Source organism: Vipera berus (genome assembly GCF_964194415.1).
Source record: "Vipera berus genome assembly, chromosome: 7".
Classification (NCBI taxonomy): Eukaryota; Metazoa; Chordata; class Lepidosauria; order Squamata; family Viperidae; genus Vipera; species Vipera berus.
Window position 1 is genome coordinate 442,818 of NC_138209.1, and position 23,692 is coordinate 466,509.

Consider the following 23,692-nt stretch of genomic DNA (forward strand, 5'->3'; position numbering starts at 1 on the left):
TTTACATTTATTGGGGATTGGAAGCCTCTCGGGGACTTTTTGCTTAAAAATATAAAAAAGGGTCTTGTGATTTAGAGTTTTGAGGGCCAGACTGGATAAATTATAGGAAGAGTAATATAACGTAACTTTAGGCAGAAATGTGATTACATGTGATTCTACGTATTAAAGGTGATATGAAGAATATGAGAAACCACTTTTTTCCAAAGATTTTTCTTTTCTTGCACTTTTTGCCTTTTCTTTCTTTCTTGGTATCTGTGTTCGTTTTTTACCTTGTTTAAAAACGGTTCGCAAAAGACGCCTGGGCGCCCGGGGGCGCCTCCTTGGGGAAGGTGGCGACGGCCGCGCGGAGAACTACGCTTCCCAAGGCATCCCTCGCGCGGAGGGGGCGGGGCCGCGCCCGTCCGGACACAGAACCGCCCTCGGGGCGCCAGAGGGAACTACGCGCCCCAGCAGGCTCCGCGGGAGCTGCGGTGCGCCTCAGCCAATCGGCGGCCGGCGGCGCTGCCAGGGGCGGGGCGAGGCCGCGAGGAGCACTCCGCACGCGAAAGTGGCGCCGAGCGGGGATGGCGGAGAGCGCGGGGTACCCGGCCTTCCAGCTGGGGAAGCCGCGCTTCGACCAGGTGGGCCGCGGGGCTGCGCGCGCAGGCACCGGGGAGGGGGCGCCGTGCTGGGCGGGCACTCCGCCGCTCCTCGCCCGGGGGGGGGGCTCCGCTGCCCACCCAGAGCGACTCCCGCCGCGGGCCCGCCCCCTGCCGCGGGGCGGCCCGGTGATTGGGCGCCGGCGCTGTCGCTTGCCTCCTGGAATCCCGGCCCTTTCCCGGAGGGCTTTTGATTGGCAGTTGCTTTCCCCCAGGGGCGGGGCCTCTCCTCCGGTGTCGAGTTCGAATCTCCGTGCGGGAAGGCGGCCGGGGGCGCGCCCGGCGGAGGAGCTGCCCGGGGGTCGCAGTTGGGCGCCGCAGCCCCTCGCACGGGGGGATGGGATGGGGGGGCAGGGGCCGGGGCCAGCTGTGCCGGGGTGGGGGCAGCATCCCTGGCGGGAGGGGGCTCCGGGCTGCGCGACCCCTGGCCGGGGAGAAGCGGCAGAGCTGCCCCCCATGTTCCCCCCCCCGGCGGGGCAGCAGCTGGCGGCGGAGGGCGCTGACCCCGAGGGGGGAGGCGGGGGGCGCCGGGTCTCCAGCGCCGGGGGGGGGCAGCGGGAGCCCCTCCCCTCGAAGCCGGCCCGGGGGTCTCTCCGTGCCGGGCTCTTAATCTGGGCATCGCTGAGTGGGGCCCCGTCCGCGAGCCTGGAGAAGGGCAGAAAGGCCGGGAAAGCGCCGCGGCCCGCTTCCCTCTTTGCCCCCCGGGACCCTCCTCTCCTCCCCCGCGCTCAGAGACCCCGGCGGAAACTTGGCGGGGGGGGAGCCTTCGGGGGCAGCCGAGTCCTTGGGAAGGACTCCAATTCCCTCTGCCGCCCGAGGAAGGGCCCGCCGGAGTCTTCCTGCCTGGCACTGCCAGCCTTTCTGGAGCGAAAGTGCCCTGCCGGGGGGGGGGTATTGCAGGGGGCGGGGGTGTCCCTGATCTGCCATTGGGGAATTTCTCGGAGATGCAGAGCGAAGGGCTCCCTTCCATCCCTGCTCTGGGCCGTGGGCGTTGAAGGTCTGCCTCTTGTCCTACTTCTGGCCCAAGGCAGGCAGGAAGGCATTTTTGCAGATTTGTTTGTATTCAAAGTTCGGGCTCCATAAATATCACTAAACTGTGGACTTTGCCTTCTGGCTTCAACCTGCCCAGGTGATAAGAGAGAAAACCTTATCTGGGTGTTTCTTCCAGACCTTGAACTCTCCGAAGGGTGTGGTGGAGCCTTCTTCCTCAAGGCTGTTTTGCTCCTTGGCTGAAGAGGGGCCGGCCCCTTTGGAGGGGCTCACCACACTTTGGGGGGGGGGGTCTTGCTGGGCCTGCTCGCCTCACCAAGTGAGCAAACAGGGAGCGCAGGCAGGGTTTGCCAGGGACTCGTGCGGGAGCCTTTGCCACATTTTCTCCCATCTTTCTGCCACCCTCTTTCACTCCAGGCTTGCCCTAGTCCAGGGGGGCAGCTGTGGGGAGCCCACAGTTTGAATGAACCGAGTCAGAGGTTGCAGGGAAACTTGGGGGGGGGGGGAAGCAGGGAAGGCTCCAGGTACCCCAGGCAAGCAGGGAAGCAGCCCTGTGACCTCCTGCAATGGAGCTTGTGTCTTTATGGTGGGGGGAGGGGTTGAGGAGGGTTGCAGATTATAGATCTCAGGAGAGCAGATCCCAACCAGTGAAGAGCAAACCAGGAAGGATTTCATGGGTGAAGGTCCTTAGGGGAAAAAACAGTTGGGGAACCTGAGAAATGAGATAATTAAAGCCCAATCAATTCCAAAGGGAAATGAAATGGGAGACTTTCCCAATGAGGCCACCTTGGTTGCACCAGGAGCTCTCTGGTGGACTGAGAAAAGGGACAAGTTTAACAAATGGAACGGTGCCCGTAGAGAAAGCAGAACACCAGCAAATAACCCGAATCTGCACAGATGGAGTCAGGAAGGCAAAGGATCAGCATGAGCGATGAACAACAAAGAAGGCTCTTGGGTATGTGTGGAACAACTGAAGTTAATGAAGCAGGCGGTCAACCGGCTGGAGAAGAGGGTGATGGCTGGAATTGCTCAGCTGTGTATTTCCATGAGAAATACACAGGGAGAACCAGAGATCCTGACTGACTCCAAGGGCCAAAGAGGAAAGATGGCATCCCTGAAATTTAATTGGTAGACGGGCTTCGTTTAACTCCAGGCTGAATAAGATGGGTATGTTGCACTTTACATACAGAAAAAAATGCATACTTGCTCAAAAATGCAGGAAGGGACCATCCAAATCCTGTTTAAGATATTTGGGGAAGAAAAAAATTCCCGCTGTGGGAATTCGTTTTCCCAGGGCAGGTGAGGAAGTGGCCTGCTACTAATGGCTGCCTCTCCACGAGGCCTGATAGGGAGATAATTGAAGCTTTTGGTTGCCTGGACATCTGCTGGGAAATGGCTGAGAGTCGGAAGCACTGAAGATTTTGATCCTCTCTTGCTCACAGTGATGTTCCTGAGGATCCACAGTCTCTGGGTCCACGGTCCACGGAACCGGTTCCGGGACAGTCTGCCGGTGTGGCAGGCGTGGCACAGGCGTGGGGAGCCGGGCCAGCTGTCTGGCTCACTTAGCTAACGAGAGCGGCTGCTTTGTTTTCTGCTGTGTCTCTGCCCAGAACTAATTTATTTTATGAAAAGATTTGCTTAATTAGTTTTGTTCTTTTGTAAGTGAGCCAAGCCATGTGAGAGGGAGAAGCTGGAGGTGTTCTGCACCAATTAAATTTTTTTCCAGTGCTGATTAACGGAGTTTTTCTTCAAGACTCTTCAGGCTTGGGCAGGGCGTGGGAGTGGGGGAGGGATTCCACTGCGGTCGCTTCGTTGGTGGGGGGGCTGAGAATCGCCGCTTTGATGTGCCCGCGGGATGGGATGGGCACCTGCCTGGGTTTGGGGGTGCAAGGATGCTCTCCTAGAAGTGGCCTGGAGCCCTTCCAGGATGGGGAATCTTGGGGTGTGTGAGGTCCCGGCAGGCCAGGGTTGTGCAATGCACATAGGTGGGCAGGTTGTGCCTGCCTCCTTTGGCAGCCCAGGCGCTGATCCAGGTGACCCCTTCGGAGCAGCTGTTGCACCAGGGGGATGTGAAGTGCCCGGGTGCCCCTTGAGCAACGGCCGAGGGCTGTGGGTGCCTTCTAGCAAGGGCCCGCTGCCTGGGGCCGCCTGGGGCGCTCCTGCCTCAGGCTCCAAGCACAAAAAGATCATTTCTGGTGGAAGAAGCTCCAACAGAAAGTGGGGGGCCCTGCCCAAAAGGGGTCTGCGCCCCCGCTGAACAGAGCAGACTTTGCCAGATGGAGACGCCACTTGCGGCCAATTCCTGCTCGAGGAGGCACAGAAGGGGCAGCTGGGGCTGGGACAACGGCCCTTTGGCCAGGAATCCCGGGCGGCCCCACCCGCTGTTGTGCCACTGCTGGAGGGGGGGCTACTTGGGGTCACCATCGAAGGACCACCATCGCTCAGGCTGAAGAGGAGGGGAAGATTTTGGGTGCTGGGCGGGGGGCGACCCTTGCTTCTGTTCTGAAGTGCCAGCCTCAGCCTCTTCATGGTGCTCTGCCTGGCAGTGCCTGGGTTTCCTGACTGAGGCCCCGGCTGTTTGCCAAGGTCTGGGGGTTTGGACTCAAAAGTGGAGCTTGATGTCCCCCAACATCCTGGCTCTGAGTGATAGGAATGTCCCCAGAATGGCCTCTGAGCTGAACAAAAGGGAGCCTTAAGGAGCCACATTCCCCATGCTGAGGGCCCAGAGGGCTCGGCCCAGGCATCCTAGGAGCCCTGGGACCCCAGTAGTACGGGGCAGGCGAGGCTGTGCCCCAAATGGCACCTGCACTCACAGCCCCAGCAGTGAGGTGGCGTCCCCAGGCCTTTTTGGCCCAAAGAGTTGCCCGGGTTTTGGTGGGCTCATCTGTGGGGGCCACAGCCGCCTTGCATGCAGAAGAGGCAGGAGGGCTGCCAGGGCTCCCGGCCTCAGGGGGGGCTGCTTGGCCAGGGGAAGGAGACCCCCACTAGTCCTCTGATGCCGGTGCTTCTGTCTCCCCGCAGGCCTCGTTTTGTGGGAGATTGAGACACTTCCTGGACATCATTGACCCCCGCACACTCTTCGTCACCAAGGTAGCCTCTCTGCACTTCCTCGGGTGCTTCTCTCACCTGGCAGTAAGATTATTTCACTCCTAGATGCTTCCTGGGCACTTTTCTCTGCAAAAAAGCCCCCCTCTGCTGCCGGATCCGGCTTAATTCTCCAGCTGGCAGCTGCTGGCCTTCCGGGGCCTGTTGAGCTGCGCTCCCGGCAGAGCTGAAGAGCAGCAAGTGGCGTTTACTGCCCGGGGGGGCTTTGTCTGGACTTGTTCACTGTTCCTCTTCGCCCTTTCTTGCTTTGCAAGCCATCCGCCATGCTGTTTCCTCCAAGGCTCCAGGGCCTGCCCGGTTCCTAGCAACCCCCCACCCCAGCTGGGGCTGTGGGAGCTGAGCTTTCCCCCAGAATGGGTGGGGCTGGGCGGTCCCTTCGCTGCTCTGGCTGGGGACGGGGGCTCCAATCCCATCCTCCACCTCCTCCCGTCCCAGAATGCTCCCTTTTAATGGGGGGGAACAAACACACCCCACGGGTGAGATTCTCCTGCTCCCCCTCCGGCCCTCCCCCTCCTCGCTACTTTGCCAGCGCCTGGGTCGCAGTGGGGCGTTATGTGCCGCCCAGGGGTCCTCATAAGCTGCTGCAGGCCCCAGAAAGACCCCTTGGTGGGAGGGATGTGGGAACTGGGGGGGTGGATTCCTTTTGCATGGCAGGAATTCTGCTCACTATGCAATTAGCACTTAGGAATATTCATATTCTTAAATGGTTTGATGCATTTTCACTGGTTTGGCATGAAATGGATTAGGAATTATGAAATCTCTCGGTGTTTTTGTGTGAGCCCTCCAAAATAATTAGCTACATCAATGTTTTGTGGAAGGATTAAATGTCTAAAGATGTTTACCTACTAATAGATGTATAAGTATATTTGGACCTGATTACTTTCCTACTTTAAGGAGGGTAAGCAGTTAATTACCCACCCAGAGAACCCTTAATTTCTGTCCTCCGTTATCAGCTCCTTCTCTGCACTTATTTATCTCCATTAATTTCTTACACCTCACACTCCCTGATGAAAAGTGTGACATACTTGGGGACAGGTCAGAGATCCCATTTTTCCCCCAATGTTTTTTTAAAATGTGCGTGTTTGTGTGCAAGTGGGACGGAAAAAGAGAATTAAGGACACGGAATGGGAGGGCAGAGAAGGTTTTTTTTAAAATTCCATTTATATCCCGCCCTTCTCCGAAGACTCAGGGCGGCTTACAAGCTTAGCAGGTGAGTCCCTGGAGAGGGTTGTTGTGTGTGTTTGTGTGTGTCTGTGTTTGTTGTGTTGTGTTCCTACAAGAGGAAGAGAGCCCTGCTGGAGTCAGATCCAAGAACTCTCCAGCTGAAGGCAGAGAGGATAACCAGGGCCACCAGGGATTAAGCCCCAACAGGACCCGACCTTGCCCACAGCCCTGGTGCCCCCCCATCTCTCCAGATCCCCAGTTGCCCCACACATCCTGATTGGTCGTTCGTTGCCTGTTTTGTACCTCCTGGGTAAATGCCTTTATGTGGCTGCCACTCTTTGGAGCCTCATGCTGACCAAGGCAGAGGAATTCAGCCTGAAAAGTGCCAGAGTTTGATATATCCTTTGCGTAATTGCCAACAAAAACTAACTATCACTACCCAGGACTGAAACATCACAACCAACCAGGCCATGTTGTGTTATGCACACGAGGAAAGATCTAGAAAGAACACTTATAACTGCAGAGTTTGGGAGCTGCCACTTGCTCTAGAGCAGGGGTCTTCAAACTTGGCCCTTTGATGACTTGTGGACTTCAACTCCCAGAATTCCTCGCCTGGCTGAGGAATTATGGGAGTTGAAGTCCACCAGTCATCAAAGGGCCAGGTTTGAAGGCCCCTGCTCTAGACCAGTGTTCTTCAACCTCAGCAATGTTAAGAGGTATGGACTTCAACTCCCAGGATTCCCCAGAATTGACAATCCACCCATTTTAAAGTGGCCAAAGTTGAAAACCGCTGGTCCAGAGTAGAAAAGGCACAGCCCTCCCCAGCTGTTTGCTGTCTGCTTTGGAAATAGAGATTCTGGTTAGTTGATTTGTTTACGATCCAAGACTGGCCATAAAATTCCATCAAATACAAAGCTGGTGTGTGAACATGTAGAGGGGGGGGGACCTTGGCCCTTTTGTGACTGGTGGACTTCCACTCCCAGAATTCCTGAGCCAGCCATAAAAGGGCCAAGGTTCCCCACCGCTGATCGAGACAGAGTTAAAAGACAAGCCTCATAGCGGCAGGGATGGATGAAACGACTGCGAGTCTTAAACCTGGTAAGAATTTGGCAACCTTCTTGGAGGCATCTAGAAATTGGTCACTCAGAAAGAGAACAGTAACCCTTTTGAGTGTAGGAAAAGACTAATTTTTTGACAATTGGCCACCTGAACAACACACGTGATCCAGAGTTACTCTCCATATCAGAGTCTACACAAGTTGGAATTGTGCAAGGAAAGACAACCTATCCTTCGATATCCAGGGAAAACAACCCCCTTGTCAAACATTAAAAAAATATAGGGATAGTCCCAGTCATGATGATGGGACCTGCAGTGCAGTGGACGTGGGGAAATTCTTTCTGTCCATTTAGATGTCCCAAATACTTTGCTTAAATTTGCACAGTTTTTATTAAGGCTGAGGGTGGATTTTGCCAGAACAGAAAAGCCAAATCAGGATTAATTTCTCCCTGGGGGAGAAACAACCCCTTCTAACAAGGTCCAGCGCACCAGGGGAGTCCCTCAAGGGATCTGCTTTGGCCAGAGGCCAGCATCTCTGATGAGTCCCTGGGGAGGGGGGGAGCCAGCTGTTGAATTCTGCCCTTTGAATGTCTCCAGAGTTGCTTCAGGGACTCACTGAATTGGCTTTCCTGAATTGTAATTGGATGACTTGGAAGCCTGTGGTGTCCTTGTAGAGGCTGCAGGACTGAGCATCGGGCAGCCTCAGACTAGAACTGGGCCTGCCTGTCACAGTGATGCCTCACACATTTCATAATTGCCAGGAATGCTCCGAGTTATGAGATTAAGCTCCCTCGCTTGGTAAGTCTAGCACAGGGGTCTTTGAACTTGGCCCTTTGATGACTTGTGGACTTCAACTTCCAGAATTCCTCAGCCAGGCACGTGTGCCTGGCTGAGGAATTCTGGGAGTTGAAGTCCACAAGTCATCAAAGGGCCAAGTTGGAAGACCCCTGATCCAGCTGGCAGAAAGTTGAACACGGGCCCTTAAGCACCTAAATGGCTGGATCCATACGTCTCCCACCATTCTTAGAACTGGCTGGAGCTCTGGGACACTTTCTTGAGAATACTGAAAACTCAGTTTTAGGGCCATTAATTCCAAGGTACCCCATAGGGCAATACTTCCCAAACCTGGATAACTTACCCAAAATTGTGTAGAAGCGTTTTTGTTTACTTAGGTAACGACACACGATTCCATTACCCAATTATAACGGGGACATTTAAATTGACTTCAAATTTAAATTGAAGAAGGGGTCGACCTATTCTCCAAAGCTCCTGAAGGCAGAACAGGGTGAAAACTTATCGAGGAGAAAACCAACCTAGAACTACGGAGAAACGTCCCGACAGTGAGAACAATTAATCAGAGGAACGGCTTGACTCCAGAAATTGTGGGTGCTCCATCACTGGGGATTTACAAGATGAGACCGGGCAGCTATTTATCCAGGGTCTCCTGCTTGAGTAGGGGGTCCCTTCCGACTCTGTTATTTAAATTTAAATTGAAGAAGGGGTCAACCAATCCTCCAATTCACCTGAAGGCTGGCTGGGAATTCTGTGATTTGAAGTCTACACAACTTAAAATCCCAAGGTTGAAAAACTCTGCTTTGGAGAGTTCAAAAGGCACATCCCCTCCGGTTGCACTCAATCCCGTAATTTATAACATAGAAATCTAGCACGCAATTTACTAATTATAGATAAAAGACAAATTGGCAGATAGTTGGCAGGATCACACTTGTCATCCTGTTTAGTATAGTGGAAAGGTAATAGAATTACGCCAGCCTGTTGGGAGACAGAAATAATTGGTTATAGCAGTAAAAACAAAGGGAGTAAAGGAAGCACCCACCGAACAGGATTTTCCTTTAGAATTTCTGCAAAGAGTAAACCTTTAGCTGAAGTATTAATTTTTGAATTTCTGAGGGTGAGAGCGGAGGCAGTTCAGAAGAATGGGTCCGCTGTGAACAGTTGTGCCCCGGAGCACGCGAGAGACCCGTTCTTTGCACACCAGGCAGAAAACGTGTGTGCGGGAGGAGCTTTGCTTTGTCCCTTTCTCCACTGATGAGAAGGGGGGGGAAACACCCCGCTTTGAAGTGTTGGGAAAGAGTGACTGTGTAATCCTCAACTTACAACCATAATTCAGTCCAAGATTTTTGTTGCTAAATGAGACATGTTATGTGAGTTTTGCCTCATTTTATGACCTTTCTTGCCACAATTGTTATGTGAATCGCTGCAGTTGTTCAGGTAGTGACCCGGTTGTTAAGTGAATCTGGCTTCCTCATTGACTTTGCTCGTCAGAAGGTCGCAAAAGAGGATCACAAAAGAGCCGTGGTGGCCCAGGGCTGAGAATGCAGGATGGGAGGCAAACTCTGCCCACAGCCGGCAGTTCGATCCTCACCGGCTCAAAGTCTTAAGGGCTATAATTGCTATGGCTCTCGTGTGACTCTGGGATGCTGCGGCTGTCATAAATACGAGTCAGTTGCCAAGCGTCCGAATTTGGATCACGTCAGCAGGGGGAGGCTGCAGAGGTCATAAGAGTGAAAACGGTCATAAGTCACTTCAGTGCTGTTATAGCTTCAAAAGGTCACTAAGTGAACCGTTGTAAGTTGAGGACTGCCTGTATGGCTTCCTTTCTGGAGATGAAGTTCCAGCAAAAGCTGCCATCCGTCTGTTGGGAGGAGAGAGAGCCGTCGGAATGGGGAGGGGCAGACTTGCCTCTTTCCCCTCCTGAGAATGGGGCCCCCTTGAGCCGACTCCCTGGTGGGAGAAGGGGCCGTGGGCACCGCTCTCCGGCCAAGGGCTGGCTGGGATTGGGGCTCCCACGGGGGGGGGGGGGAGCAGCAGCTAAGCCAAACGCACCCTCCTTCCTTTGGCAGCTCCGCTTTGGGGCTGCCTCTCTCAGTCCCGGAGGGCTGCAGAAGCCGCTTGCCGTGGGGGTGGGGGCCTTTTGCACGCAGAGCATCCCCAGCACAGACGAGGGGCTCCTGGTCCTCCGGTGCGCAAAGGTTTGGGGACCTCTGGACTAGATGATCTTCAAGGTCCCTCCCACGTCTTTTAGCCCCTGATCCCCCGGCCTCGGTCTCTCAGCTGCTCTGAACGCTGTTTCTGATGCTCCCCATCAGGACCACCCAAGAGAGACAGCAGCACTCGGCGAAGACCCCGGGTGGGCCCTTTGGGTGGCAGCGCCTGCCCTCCGGAGCCCCCTCGGAGGGGGCCTGGTTTGGGCTTTGCTCGTTTGTGTGGACCAGTTGCTGGCATGCCGTGGCCTGGTACCGCTCCACGGATGGGGGGTCTGGGGACCCCTGATCTAGTCCCGCTCCTGGCTCAGCGCAGCCCTTGACTTTCGTTCTGGACGGAGGCCCATCTTCCGTTTCAACAGCTCCCGAAAGAAGAAGCCCCCGTGGCCCTAGAGCAGGGGTGGACCCCTGGATGTCAACTCCCAGAATTGTTTTGCCACTGTTGTTAAGCGAGTCACTGCAGTTGTTAAATGAATCACACAGTTGCTAAGCCGACGCAGCTTCGCCCATTGACATTGCTTGGCTGAAGCTGGCTGGGAAGGCCACAAATAACGACTAGGGGACGCTAGGTAAAGGTAAAGGTTCCCCCGCACATGCGTGCTAGTCGTTTCCGACTCTAGGGGCCGGTGCTCATCTCCGTTTCAAAGCCGAAGAGCCAGCGCTTGTCCGAGGACGTCTCCGTGGTCATGTGGCCGGCATGACTAGATGCCAAAGGCGCACGGAACGCTGTTACCTTCCCACCGTAGTGGTCCCTATTTTTCTACTTGCATTTTTACGTGCTTTCGAACTGCTAGGTTGGCAGAAGCTGGGACGAGTAACAGGCGCTCACTCTGTTACGCGGCACTTGGGATTCGACCCGCCAAACTGCCGACCTTCTGATCGACAAGCTCAGCGTCCTAACCCACTGAGCCACCGTTACTACCGTAGCTACCTTTACCTTTAGGGGACGCTGGGTCACCCTAAAGAGAAGCCAGTTGCTACGCAGCCAAAAGGTGATCATGTGATTGTGGGGACAGTCGTAAGAGCAAGGACTGGTCGTGAGTCACTTTTCTGCGGTCTCGTTCTAACCTCGGACACTCGCTGAGCCAAGGTTGGCAAGTCAAGGGCTGCCCGTAGGGGAGCTGAGCCTGGCAGCTCCAGATCTGGGCTAGCAGGGAAGAGAGGAAGCGGTGAGCCCGGCTCGGTCAGTGCCCTCCTGTGGCGTGACGGGAAGCCGCCTCTGAGCCGGGCGGGGGATTCGCGCCAGGAACCAGGCCCAGGTGGCAGACAGGCAAACAGGCCGGGATTGAGCGGGTGGGTCGTCCTCAGCTGGGCTGAAAGCCTCGGGCAGAGTGGACTGTTTCCGTGTCTCAGGTCCTGTTTAGCAACGGCAAAGTCTTAGGCTAGGCCCTCTCTCCTAGCCCACCTCACAGGGTTGTTGTTGTATGGAAAATAGTCCTCAATGTACGACCGCAATTGAGCCCAAAATTTCAGTTGCTAAGTGAGACGGTTGTAAATGAGTTTTGCTCCATTTTACGGCCTTTTTTGCCACAGCTGTTTAAGGAATCACTGCGGTTGCTAATTCCTTCTGGCTCAGGAATTCTGGGAATTGAAGTCCACGAGTCATAAGAGAGTCAATGTTGGCCATCCTTGTAGCTGGACCGTTTGGTTCCTGCCCTGGGCTCCTCTTTTGTGCAAAGCTTGGAAATTTCTCAGCATCCAGGCAGCATTTTAATGGTTTCTTTCATTGGGGACATTACATTTGAATCTTGCAAAAAGAATTGCACGTAGTTGTTGCTAAACAACAGCAACAAAAAGTCAGGATAAACAAACTTATACCCTGGCTGAGCTGGTGATCCCTTGCCTTGCCTCTTGGGCTTCGACCCCGATCCCCCAAGATCCCCCATTTGCCGAGTAAGGCTCCATGTGCCAAACTCTTTCAAGACCCCCTTATGGAGCTGAGCTCTGTGCGTGTGTGTGCGCGTGTGTGTCTGTGTGTGTGTGCCGAGAGGATCTGCCTTCTTCCTGGCAGGTGTGAGACTTCGTTGCTTAAAATTAGGCTCTTAATTGCTTGTAATGAAACTGTGTGGGACTATCTGAAGAGTTCAGCAGATTTTTTGTGAAGCTAATTTAGTCCATGCGACATTTCCTACTAACGCACAGCAGGAGATTGGGGAGTTGGGGGGATTGACAGGTGGGGGGAGGGGGAAGGGGGGCATCCTGCCCTTCTCCCCTCCCCCTGAGAAGGAAGGGGCCAAAGTGGCTGTTCTGAAAGGCCTCTTTCCTCTCTGATGGCCAAGCTGGTTCCAGCCTGGGGGGAGGGGGGGCCTTCTATCTTTGGGTGGCTGTTATTGTGCGCAGTTCGTCCTTGACTTACAACTGTAACGGAGCCTGGCCATTACGGTCCATACGTCGTGGTGGTTGTAAAGCAGGTCACCGTACCACTGACCTGATTCACAACCTTTTCAGGGCAGCCGCAAACGCTTCTTCGCCAGGGGCTGCTTGTGCCAGGACCCAGGTGCAAATGCCGCTTTGGGCAAAAGTGTCCCTGGGACTGTGGGACGCAGCGAGCAGCTGCAAATGCCGGCCGGTTCCCGAGCCCCCAAAATGCAAACACAGGATGGTGGGGCTGGTGGCAGCAGTCAGATGATGCTAAGTACCTTGGGGGGGTGTCTGTTACAACATCAAGTGATCACTTAAGTGACTGATAAGCAGAGAACTGCCTGCGAAAGGTGGTGGAGATTGGGTGGCGGAGATTGGGCGGCGGGGGGGGGTGCCCACGACCTCAGGAGCAGCCGCTGTGAAGGCAGTGGGAGAAGGCAGCGGTGTGAAGGGTTAGGGCAGGGTGGGGGGTGGGCATTCCAGGCCCACCTTGCTCAGAGCTTTGCACTCCTGCGTCTTCCCTTAGGGCAGGCTTCTCTCTCAGCCCCCCAAAAAGAGCATTTTAGGCCAGCCGGGGCCATTTTGTGCTGCTGGGGGCCTTTGTGCTGTGTGGCTGGCTGGGCCCTGCCAAGGTTGTTATAGTAACTGGGAGAGAACGGAAGACAAGAAGGTCCATTGATGCCTTTTCTGGGCCTCCATTCAGAAGAGCGGAGGGAACAGCAGAGAGCGGCTACAAAGGAGGCCCGGAGTTGGGGTGTCCCAAAACCTGCTAATGAGGGGAGAGTCTCCCCGGAATGCCAAGCAGAGCTCGGCTGTCTTTCCACAGGAAAGTGGGTCATTTTCTTGGCTGCCTGGCTACCATTCACCGGCCTGGCTCTGGAGGCTGAGACCAGCAGGCAGGGGGGGCGTTGGCTCCCCTTCTCTGGGCCTCGGATGCCCCCCTCCCCTTCCGCCTCAGTGGGGCTGCACCACTGAGAGCAGCAGCACTGGGGACGTGGGCTGCGGTTTGGGGGGCTGGCCCTTTGGTGGAAAGTCCAGCATATGAGAGGGAAAAGGGTCCAGGGCCATTGAGTGCTGCCCTTCACTGGACTTGCCAGATTTCTCCACTCTTCCCACAGCGCCTCCCAGTGCACGGCCTTTGTACCCAAAAGGGAGAATATCTGTAGCTCAGGGCTGAGCTGTGGGGTCCCGGGTGCGCTCTGAGCCAGGCGGTTTTCTTGCAGACGTTTCATGACCCAACTAGGTCACATCATCAGAGGGTAGGATTCACCCTGATGACCTTAGCTGGCTGGGTAATGAAACAGCTGCGAGAAAAACAGAGAGCACCAAGCACCCCTCAAGGAAAGGGTGGCTGGTGGAGAAGTGGGGGGGGGAGGCACTGGACTCCTAGCTCAGAGAGAAGGGGAAACCTTGGAGCGGGGGGGGGGAAGGGTCAGAGGGTCTCCCTGAATCTTGGAGACTGACCCGGCATACATTCCTGAGCGGCTTCCCCTTGAGCCTTGCAGGGCCGAAGCGAAAAGCTTGAGCGCAATTGCCGCCTTGCCTGTTGGTGAGGGAGGACGTGCCATGGCGGAGTTGGACAGCCGTATCTCTTTGCTTAATAAATAAATAAGCCCATGGACTCTCCCGTGGGGCTTCTGTCTGATTTGGGAGGAACCCTCTGAATTACCAGCCTGGGCAAGGGAGAAGAGAGAGTGGCCCCGTCTGCTTCCCTCACTCCCGGCCCCAACTGCTGCCTGCCCAGAGACTTCTCGGCTTGCTGGCATGGCTGGCGGCTTCTGCCCTCCTCTTCTTGAGACAGGCCTGCTTCCTTGAAAGGGGCCTTCAGGCAAAGCCTTGCCAACGGCTTCAAGCCTCGCTAGCGTCCCCGGGGGACCCAAGCACAGCCCCGGCTCCCCTCTCCTGCCCCCCCCAGCTGGCTGAGGGCATGGCCCAAAAGTGGGAGGCCAAGCGGCGTCTTCCAATGGGAAGCCAGGCAGCGTTGGCACCGGCCTGGCCCTCTCAGGATGCCTTCCTTTCCTCAATGTGTGTGTGTGTGTGTGTGTGTGTGTGTGTGTGATGCTTGTTGTCTCTTTGCAGAGTCGCCTCAAGGAAGCCATGCAGCTGCTGGAAGACTACAAGCAGGGATCGTTGCCCCCGGGGACCAGCAACAAAGAGGTGACCAGAGGGGATGGACCTCGGCGTCCCCTGAAGGAGAGACGTGGGCCTGGTTTGCGGACAGCCAGATGCTAGGACCTCAGGGGTAGGCAACCTTGGCTCTTTTATGACACATGGACTTCAACTCCCAGAATTCCTGAGCCAGCCACGCTGAGGGGAAAGGGAGAGGTTTCCAAGCTGAGCTGTGCTGGCTCAGGAATTCTGGGAGTTGAAGTCCACCAGTCATAAAAGAGCCAAGGTGGCCTACCCCTGACCTACGCCGCTTTATAACTTGTGGACTTCAACTCCCAGAATTCCTGAGCCAGCCACGCTGAGGGAAAGGGAGAGGTTTCCAAGCTGAGCCATGCTGACTCAGGAATTCTGGGAGTTGAAGTCCATGAGTCATAAAAGAGCCAAGGTTGCCTACCCCTGGCCTAGGCCGCTTTATGACTCGTGGACTTCAACTCCCTGAATTCCTGAGCCAGCCACGCTGAGGGGAAAGGGAGAGGTTTCCAAGCTGAGCCATGCTGGCTCAGGAATTCTGGGAGTTGAAGTCCACCAGTCATAAAAGCCAAGGTTGCCTACCTCTGGGCTAGGTAGTCAGAGGCTGGTGTGGAGGCCAGGTGTGTGCTGGCTGCGGCCCTCCTGCCCTGCAAGGGTGCCACCAAGGCCCTCAAGGGTCTCTGCTCAAAAGTGGCCGGGTGAGGAGTTTATGGAGGACGGTGTCTTTGAGGGAGGGGTCCTCCCTTGCCAGGTCCCAAAAGATCCCCCCAAAGGGCAGGATTGTGCCCAGTGGAACTGCTGGGTGTTTTTCAAGCGTTTTCCTTTGATCCTCATTGATCCTGGCTAAAGCGTTCGATGGTTTGGATTCCGTAATTGGCATCCATTAGTAGGCAGCATACAGCCGCATTTGATGCTTTGGCCACGCTTGACAGCTGGCGAGGGTCCCTACAGGGAGTCCCTGGCAGACAATCACGATGCAGCCGGCCTGTTTCGGTCATATGTCGTGATTGTCATCAGTGAGGTTGGCCATGTAACATGATTTGAGAACCATTTTTTGTGATGGCCATTAAGTGAACCTGGTGGTCATAAAATGAGCACCACGGTCGTTAAGCAAAACCGTTGCTTGCTATGTTGCGGTTTTCCAGAAATATCATCAAACACAGTCACACTACAAACACCCATAAATGCAACTGTGCTCCCCCCATGGTTTTTGGGGGTGGTGGTGGCAACCCTTCGAATTTCAGAACAGGATCGTCATTCCCTTTTTCCAGGCAGGACGCAACTTCGAGTGTTTGCTAAGTGGCCCGTTGAAAGCTGAGGACTAGCCACGTTTCACAGATGCCTGTGTGGGAAGTGAGCCCCCCCCCCCCGAGAAGTAAATATTAAAAGGACAGAATATTATATTTCCTCAAAGTATCTTAAAGAGGCAGAAAAGCATGCCCAGTTTTTTTCTTAATAGCCCCAAGTCTCCCTCCCCCAAGCAGAAACCAGATCTGTAGAAATGCAGATGTGATCATCCATTCAGGAAGGTTGGAACCCTCCAGCTAGAAGCTTAGGAAGATAAAGACACCTAAAATCTACACACCCCACCCAAACTCTAGGACAGGACATAATGGGATTAACCCACAGATGCCAAAGGGGCACACTCAGACTCAGGTACCTGACACAGGAAATACAAAGTCTTTTACAGGAACAGGAAACCACTCCAAACAAAACCCCAAGAAGATATAAAACCCACTCCCTACATGTGCTCACTCTCTTTTCTTCCAGAGCCATCTTTCTGTCTGGCTCTCCTCTTCCAATAAACTGCAACCTTCTTTCTAAAGCAGCCGCCATGTTGTTTATTCCCGGCTTGGACTGGACCCCGATAAAGATTTTTCTTACAACACCCGTGATCTGGTCTAAAGCAGCTGAGTTCTGAATTCCGAGCTTTGCCTGGCCCAGATCCCAGCTCTCCCTGGCGGCTCCATGCTTTACTCTGCTTCCAGCTGTCCCTAGGGAGGCCGGGGTCAGCCCTCAGCCCGGGGGGGGGGGACCTGGCTTGGGCAGGTTGTGGAACAGCCCTGAAGCTGCAGGGCCGGGAGTCCTGGCTGGCCCCGGGTGTCGATCCCTTCTCCCCACTGCAGACCCAAGGTGGAAACGCAGCAGGTGGGCTGGCCAGCAGCCGGCAGGCTCCATGGAGCAGCTTGCAAGGAAGAGGTGCCCCCCCCCCCCGCTGAAGGTTGCCCGAGGGCTGAGCTGCCCCAGCAGAGACCTGGCCTGGGCCGACTGTGGCCTGGAGCACGAACGGTTGGTGAGCAGCTTCCAGGTCAGCCAGCCAGCTTCCTGTGGCTCCGGGCTTGGCCTCCCATCTTCAAGAAATCCCCGTCTCATTGATCGGGAACCAGAGAGAGTGTGGAAGGAAAGGATGAACGTGAGGAGGAGACCAAGAAAGATAAGAAGGCGAACTGGAGGACGATGAAAATCACCGAAAAAGATTCCCAATAGAATCGGAGACCTTTGGGGAGAGAATCAACCTAAAGAGGCGGGGGGGGGGCTCTTCTGCCTTCCCCAGTGGCTGCTTCCCCCCAAACTAGGATAGTCATTTCCCCCCTCCCCCTCCCTTTTCTCTCCAGCCTTAATTAGCATTAGAAAAGAGCCTTTTCTCACCTGCCCGTGCCCCCTGCAGTCCACACAATTGTGTGAGAGGCCCCCCCTGGGAGAGCCTTTGGGATCTGCTCCATTTAGTGACCAGGCAGCAGTTGCATCCTTCCCAGCTTCCCGCCCTAACTTCCTTGGAGGATGTTGTGAGGACTAATTAATTAACAGTGGTAAAGTGTTAGTTAAGTGCTCCGAATTTTTATTACCTTGTCACTTACAGAATTGCTCTGCTGTTGCTTTTGCTGTTTTACCTCTGTGTAAATCCCCTCGCTCTGGCAGGGCTCCTCGCTGTGGCGTGGCTGGGTGTGATCAGGAGAAGATTGAGCCTCTTGATTCGCACAGCTGGAGGGCAGCCAGGCACCTCGCCAGCTTTCCCACCCCAGCTATTCCAGCCCTGATGTCTGTCAAGTCAGCCACACACGTCCAGTCAGGGGGAGCGGCTGGGATGGCTCGGGTGCTAAAAAGTGTTTTGGAGGCCAATTTAAGCGCCATCTAAGAGACAGAGAGCCAGCCAAGCTGAAACCAGCGGGGTCTGCTCTGAAGCGGAGGTTGTTGTGAGAAGGGCTGATGGGAAAGAGGAGAGTGCGGGGTGTGTGTGTGTGTGTGTCATCCAGAGGGTCCCTCCCATTAGCCATCTCTTGCCCAGAGGATGAAGGACGAGCAAGCAAGTTGCCTGCTAAACCTTGTCCCCCCTGGGGTCTCCAGATGTGCCGTACTGGCTGGGACGATGAATTGGTCGAACGCGGGTTGGGAAGGCACCAGGCGGGGGAGCGCTTCTCAGCCAGCTGAATGTGGTGTGAGTTGATTTGCAGTTCCATTAAATTTTGTAGATGTGGTCAAAAATAATTCCCTAAAAACTAGAGGTTTGTGTGTGGAAACCATAACAGAAGAGCTTATAGGAAGCTGAAAAAGCTGCATATTCCCTCGTTTACCTGATCGGGCCCTGAAGCACAAAAGAGCTATTTCATTTTGGATCCTTGGGTTGAGATTCTCACGCGGAAGGCCTTCTTGAATGACACCCTTTTGTTCAATTATTTTCCTGGCTATGGCACCCCAAACTTATTTCTGTCTGGCAAATAGGGGGCTGACCTGAGGGACACGAGAAGCGGTCTTCTCAAGGTGCCGACTGAGATGCCTTCACATCTCAGCCACAGATGTGCCCAGAGGTCCAGCGGGAGCCACTGAGGCGCCTCTGACTTTGGAAAGACTTTTGATGGGCCGCAGAAAGGCCCTCGGCTGTTGCCAGGGCCGGACCCAAGCGGGAGGTCAAAAGCCGTCTCCTTGAACGGGCTGGAGAGGCCAGCTCTTTTCCTAAGGACCCCTTGGCCTGGCATTCTGCCTTGATTGGCCTAGGGGAGGAAGAGACCCTTCCTTGCCCCAAGAGGGGGGCAAAGTGGCCACGGCCCCACCTGACCGGCTGCAGCACACCTGGGCCCCACTACAAGCACCTCTCTGGGTCGCGTTGTAGGGCAGGGTTAGTCAGCCCCCCTCCCCTGCAGTGGGTTATGGGATGAGGCGGGTGTCCCCCCAGAGCTGACCTCGGAACAACGAATCTGACCTCCAGCTCTCCTCCTTGGCATCCCCCACTCGAGGCTGTCCTTTTGGGGGAGGGGTCTCCCTTGTCGCCTTCGGCCTGCGTATTTGAACCAGCGACTTTAATCCTGTCTTTTGCTTTTCCAGCTTTGGAGAGCACAGAAAATAAAACAGGTAACCTGCTCCTTCCTGGGGAGGACGCTTCTGCTGGTGCTGCCCTTGGCCCTGGCAGAGAAGGCGGGGGTCCCCGAGTAGCCACCCTGGGCACAGTGGGGGAGAGCCTTTTCCCCCAGGGACTCTTGGCCTCCCCTTTACCCTCTGCTGCTCCAAAGCACAAGGAATTGGGGAGGGGGGCAGCCCTTCCAGAGCCTGGGTGGGAAAAGATGGGATTCGGAGTTCAGATTCCTCCACATTCCTATGAGGATGAGGAAGACTTTTCTTCCTCCACCCCCTCCCCAAATAGCTTGACTGCAGCCTGGATGGCTGGTGGGGGGGGTGCGTGATTTTGATCTCCCCCCCCACACACACCAAGAAACAGATTTTTGTAATGGACTATGGGAAGGACCTCAGGGTGGGGAAGTGCTGCCCAGTGAGTGGTCAGGTAAGAGGGGAAGGAGATGCAGCTGAGGAAGGGATGGAGAAAGATACTTAGAGCTTCTCAGGCTAGAAAAGTGACCGTGGGAGATTTGTACCTTCACGTTTGCAAGAAGACCTGGTGACTGTAGCCTTAGAATAAAACAGAATTAGCTCATCGGGTGGGGGGGGTGTTTCCTGCCTGGTCTGCTCGGGAGGGTGGCAGTTTCTGGGGCAGCGGCCTCCAATTTCACTGCGTCTCCTGCTTTTCTAGGCCATCATCCACCCGGACACGAACCAGACCATCTTCATGCCTTTCCGAATGTCAGGTATGGCCCTGTGGAGATTTGCTGGGCTTCGGGGTGCTCCCCTTCTCCAAACCTTGGTGCTTCTGTGTGCGGTCAGTGCCTCCACGGCTCGTCTCTAGCTCAGTGGGAGAAATTCTCCCTCGGTTTCGATGGAAAGGACCGTAGCAGGCCCAGCCTGATCCCAGCAGCCGAGGGCCCCTTCGCCTTCCTTGCCTCCATCTCGTTGTAAACCATCAGATAGTTAAAGAGGGAGAGGATGATGAGATCGGTCACCCTAAGGCAGGGGTCCCCAACCCCCGGTCCATGGACCGGAACCGGTCCACGACATACCAGAAACCGGGCCGCGCAAACAAGCAAAGCCCCATCCGTGGGATGCAGGCAGTATGTGAAACCACGCCCCCTCCGGTCCACAGGAATACCTCTGTTTACGGAACCGGTCCCTGGTGCTCGAAAGATTGGGGACCTCTGCCCTAAGGCACAAGGGACCCCAGATGTTCCACCAGAGAGAGCCGTCTGCCCAGTGGCCACAGGAGTCACAGCCAACCCTGGATTCTCATCCCCATAGGTGACCTAGATTGGCAGCAGGTTAATGAGCCCACGTGACCTTCCTCAACTCAGGTGTCGTGTGCCTATAAATTCACACTCTGCCCTTGTGTGCCCCGAAGTGAAACCCTGTTATTCTGTTGCTTGTCTCATGGGAGAAAGGAAAGGTTCACTAAGGAAGTAGTTATGTCCCTGACCCAACAGCTTCTAGGTGCGTTCGGGCTACACCTTCCAGGATTCCTCAGGGGCTTTCTGCAAGTCTCGGTTTACGCCCATTTGAGAACGTGGGGTGCAAAACTCTGGCCGGCCACTAGATGGCAGAGGTGGGACTTCTCTGTGCTGCCCTCCAGTGTTCACTTGAGTTCTTGCAACCTACCTCCAGAGCTCTGCTTGAACGGGGGGGGGAGCATCTGGGTCTCAAACAATCCCTTTCTTTTTTCCTTAGGTTACATTCCTTTTGGCACTCCTATTGTAAGTGTGAAAGCCTTGCACCTTTGTTCTGCATAGCAAGAAATGCCTTTTTTAGCTCTGACTTCCGGTTCTCTGGCTCAGTTGGGACGTTCCTGGTGGGGTCCTTAGGCGCCAAGAAGCCCCGGGAGGCACTTGACTGCTTGCTGCTGCCTTACTAGGCTGCTTGTGGAGCATTGGCCTCAAAGACCCCATTCCTGTCTGGGACCCCAGCGCCCAGCTGAAGTGGGCAGGCTGCCCTCTGCCTCCGCCCGGCATGGCTCCTGCTGGCGGGGGGTGAAGGACCAGGAAACGGGACAGCCTCTGGGACGGGGACGGAAGAGGAGACCCACAGTCAGAGAAGTGGAATCAAGCAACGTTTGGCTGCCATTTTCTGGGCCTCCGGGACTTTTTAAGGGAGCAGGCAAAGCCGGTGGGGAGACGCTTGCTTGGGGCAGCCCTTTGCGTGTCCAGGTCTGCAGCGGCTCCAGCCCTTCGCCTCGCCTTCTTCCAGGGGAAGCATAGCCCCCCCTCCCCCCGTTGCCGGCATCGCCGCCGTACTCCAGGAGGGCTGCCTGTCCCTCCACCTCTTCGGGGAGCGTTCTGGCCACATTGCCGGAGACATATGGGCCTCGCAGTAATGATCTCTTGAAGGAAGGCATGGCAGGGTTCCCAGCGCAAAGAGGGGAAAGGTGTCCTTATTTATGTTTAACATTTGGGTGGTAATCTGTAATTAACTTTGCAAAAAGTTAAACACAAATTTGAGTTAGCGATCAGGTTGACACCAGAATCGGCCCAAATCCAGACCTGTCAGAGGAGCTGAGAGCTGTCAGCTGAGCTCCGTTCACAAGCTGTAAACGATAAACTGGAACCCCTTGTCATAAAGCAAAAAAAAATGATTTTCAAATGTTACATTTTAATTTTAACATTTATGCCAATTGATCTGTGAAATGTAGTGACATAATTGGCAGCTCTCTCAATCCCCGTCTGAGTCTTCAACTGAGCATACTGGGAAGGAAGGAGGGGGTATTTTGAGGGTGGGTGGAGGCTGGGAACCCCCTTCCTTCCTTCCTCCCTCCCTCCCTCCCTCCCTCCCTTTTTTCTTTCTTCTTCCTCCTCCTCCTCTTCCTCCTCCTCCCCCTTCTGGGGCTGCAGTTGAAGCAAGTCTGGACTTCGCCCTAAGACGGTCCAGGCTTCTAGAATCAGCTGACACACACACACCCCGCCCTCTCAGAAGCCACCTGGGTTCTGGCCTTCAAGGGCAGCCCCAGCAGACGGGCCTGGCTGCTCCAGTACTGCAGCGTCCTGGGTGATTTGGAGCCCAACCTGCCATTCACACCTGGCACCTCCCATCATTGCTGGCCAAAGCATTTGCCAAAGCAGGATGGGAATGCTGGTCCATTCAGGCCTGGCGGCGGGGGGGGGGGGAAGGGGTTCACCTCCCACTTATGTATGGCCCACACAATGTGCCTGCGATGCAGAAAGCCACACTGGTTGAATTTCTGCCTGCCTCATCCATAGGGCAGGAGGCCATCTGAAGCCAAGCAATGTGTGCCGGGTTCCTCACCAGGAACTGAGTCTTTCTCTCGGTGGGAGCCATGAATGGGAGCGGGGGGGGGGCTTTGAATGGCCGCCTTTCCCGAGTCCCAAGAATCCTTTCTCCGCCTTTTTGCGTGTGCAGATCCGTTTATTGTTGCCTTCCTCCCTGCCAGGAATGAGAAAGGAAGCCGTAGGTTCTTGGCAGATTCCGGCCCAGATGGAGGAATTACGCTCCACGTGCCTCTTGCAGGCAGACGGGCAGGCAGCCCCTCGCCCGCGTGTCCCCCCCCCATTCCGGGTGGGTGCGCCGGTCCCTCTCACTCATTTGCAGCCATTCCCTGCCTCCCCCCCCCCCCCAGGATCCACCCACCACTCAAGAGCACGGATGTCCCTTGGCTTATGACCACAATCGGGGGGCAGATTTTCCGTGTTAAGCGAGGCAGTTAAGCCATGCCTAATTTTATGACCTTTTTTGCCACGGTTGTTAAGTGAGGAGTTAGGTGAATTTCAAAATTGCTAAATGAATCTGGCTTTCCTCCCTCTCCCCTCCCCCCGCCCCCATTGACTCGACTCGCCGGAAGTCGGCTGATCAAGCCACAGGCGGCCATTGTGTGACTGTGGGGCACCGTGACCCTGGTAAACACGTGCTGGAGGCCAAGTGCCTAAATTTTGATCATGTGATCAAGGGGATGCTGGTTGTAAGTGCGAGGACCCCTGGTGAATAGTTTTCAGAGCAACTGTAACGGAACGGTTGCTAAATGAATAGTTTGTAAGTCGAGGGCCACCTGTGTGCTTTGCAGATCGAGGCAAGTTTGCAGGGTGAAGTCCCTCATCCCTGCCAGCCTGGCCCCCTTGACCACACAAGCAGCCTGCCCCGGGTGGGCAAAGGCTCTCTGCAAACCCCCCCCCCCCCCGCAGACCCTGGGGAGCAAAGGCCAGCAGAGGAGGGCACCGGGAGCAACGGCTTGGCTGCTTTATGTGGGCCAAAGTCAGGGTCCGGGCGGGGCTCTGCCTGGGGACCCTCCGCATCACCCGGGCTGGATGGGTGCTGAAACAGCCCCTCCCTTTCTGCACTGGCAGGCGTGCCCAGGGGTGAGGCTTCTCCGCCCACCTCCGTTTTATGCCCAGGGAACCTTTGGGGCCCTCCGGAGAGGCTCTGCCTGCCTGGCATTTGCCCCTTCTTCTTTCTGAACTCCCCCCCCCTTTCCCCCCACAGGTTGTGGGTCTCCTGCTGCCAAACCAGACTCTGGCCTCCACCATCTTCTGGCAGGTAAGGACTGTGTACCCATCGTTGCCTGGAGGAGGGGCCTCTGCCACCTGCGTGTTTCAAGCAGTGATCTCGTGTGTGTGTGTGTGTGTGTGTGTGTGTGTGTGTGTGTGTGTGTCTGTGTGTGTGTGTTGTGAAAGAGAAGTTTCTTTCCAGGTGGCAGGTCAGCCTGAGGTGCTCCGGTGCAGAGCGTGGTAGGACTGGCTGTCTGGCATTCAGGCTGCGGTAGAGGTGGCTAACTCAGGATAAATCCTCCTCTCACGCCGCTTTCTGCAAGAGGTCTGGAAAGCTGTTTTGCCCGGGGGAGGGGGGGCTTTGCCTCCCCTCTGCCCCCCCCCACCTCCTGCCTGGCACAGGCTGGCCTGCCTTTCTCGCCACTTTCCTTCC

At 55.5% G+C, this 23,692-nt stretch overlaps 1 protein-coding gene across 1 annotated transcript in view; it reads left to right on the forward strand.

The window, feature by feature from the left end:
- Positions 1–525: 525 nt before the first annotated feature.
- The window catches only part of SFXN5 (sideroflexin 5), a 50,248-nt gene continuing 27,081 nt past the window's right edge, over positions 526–23,692 (forward strand). The window contains exons 1-7 of the mRNA XM_081332319.1: positions 526–620; positions 4,650–4,718; positions 14,396–14,473; positions 18,776–18,802; positions 19,476–19,530; positions 20,498–20,523; positions 23,255–23,308. Of these exons, the coding sequence (XP_081188445.1) occupies positions 564–620; positions 4,650–4,718; positions 14,396–14,473; positions 18,776–18,802; positions 19,476–19,530; positions 20,498–20,523; positions 23,255–23,308 (366 nt within the window). The 5' untranslated portion in view covers positions 526–563. The remainder of the gene's footprint in view (positions 621–4,649; positions 4,719–14,395; positions 14,474–18,775; positions 18,803–19,475; positions 19,531–20,497; positions 20,524–23,254; positions 23,309–23,692) is intronic.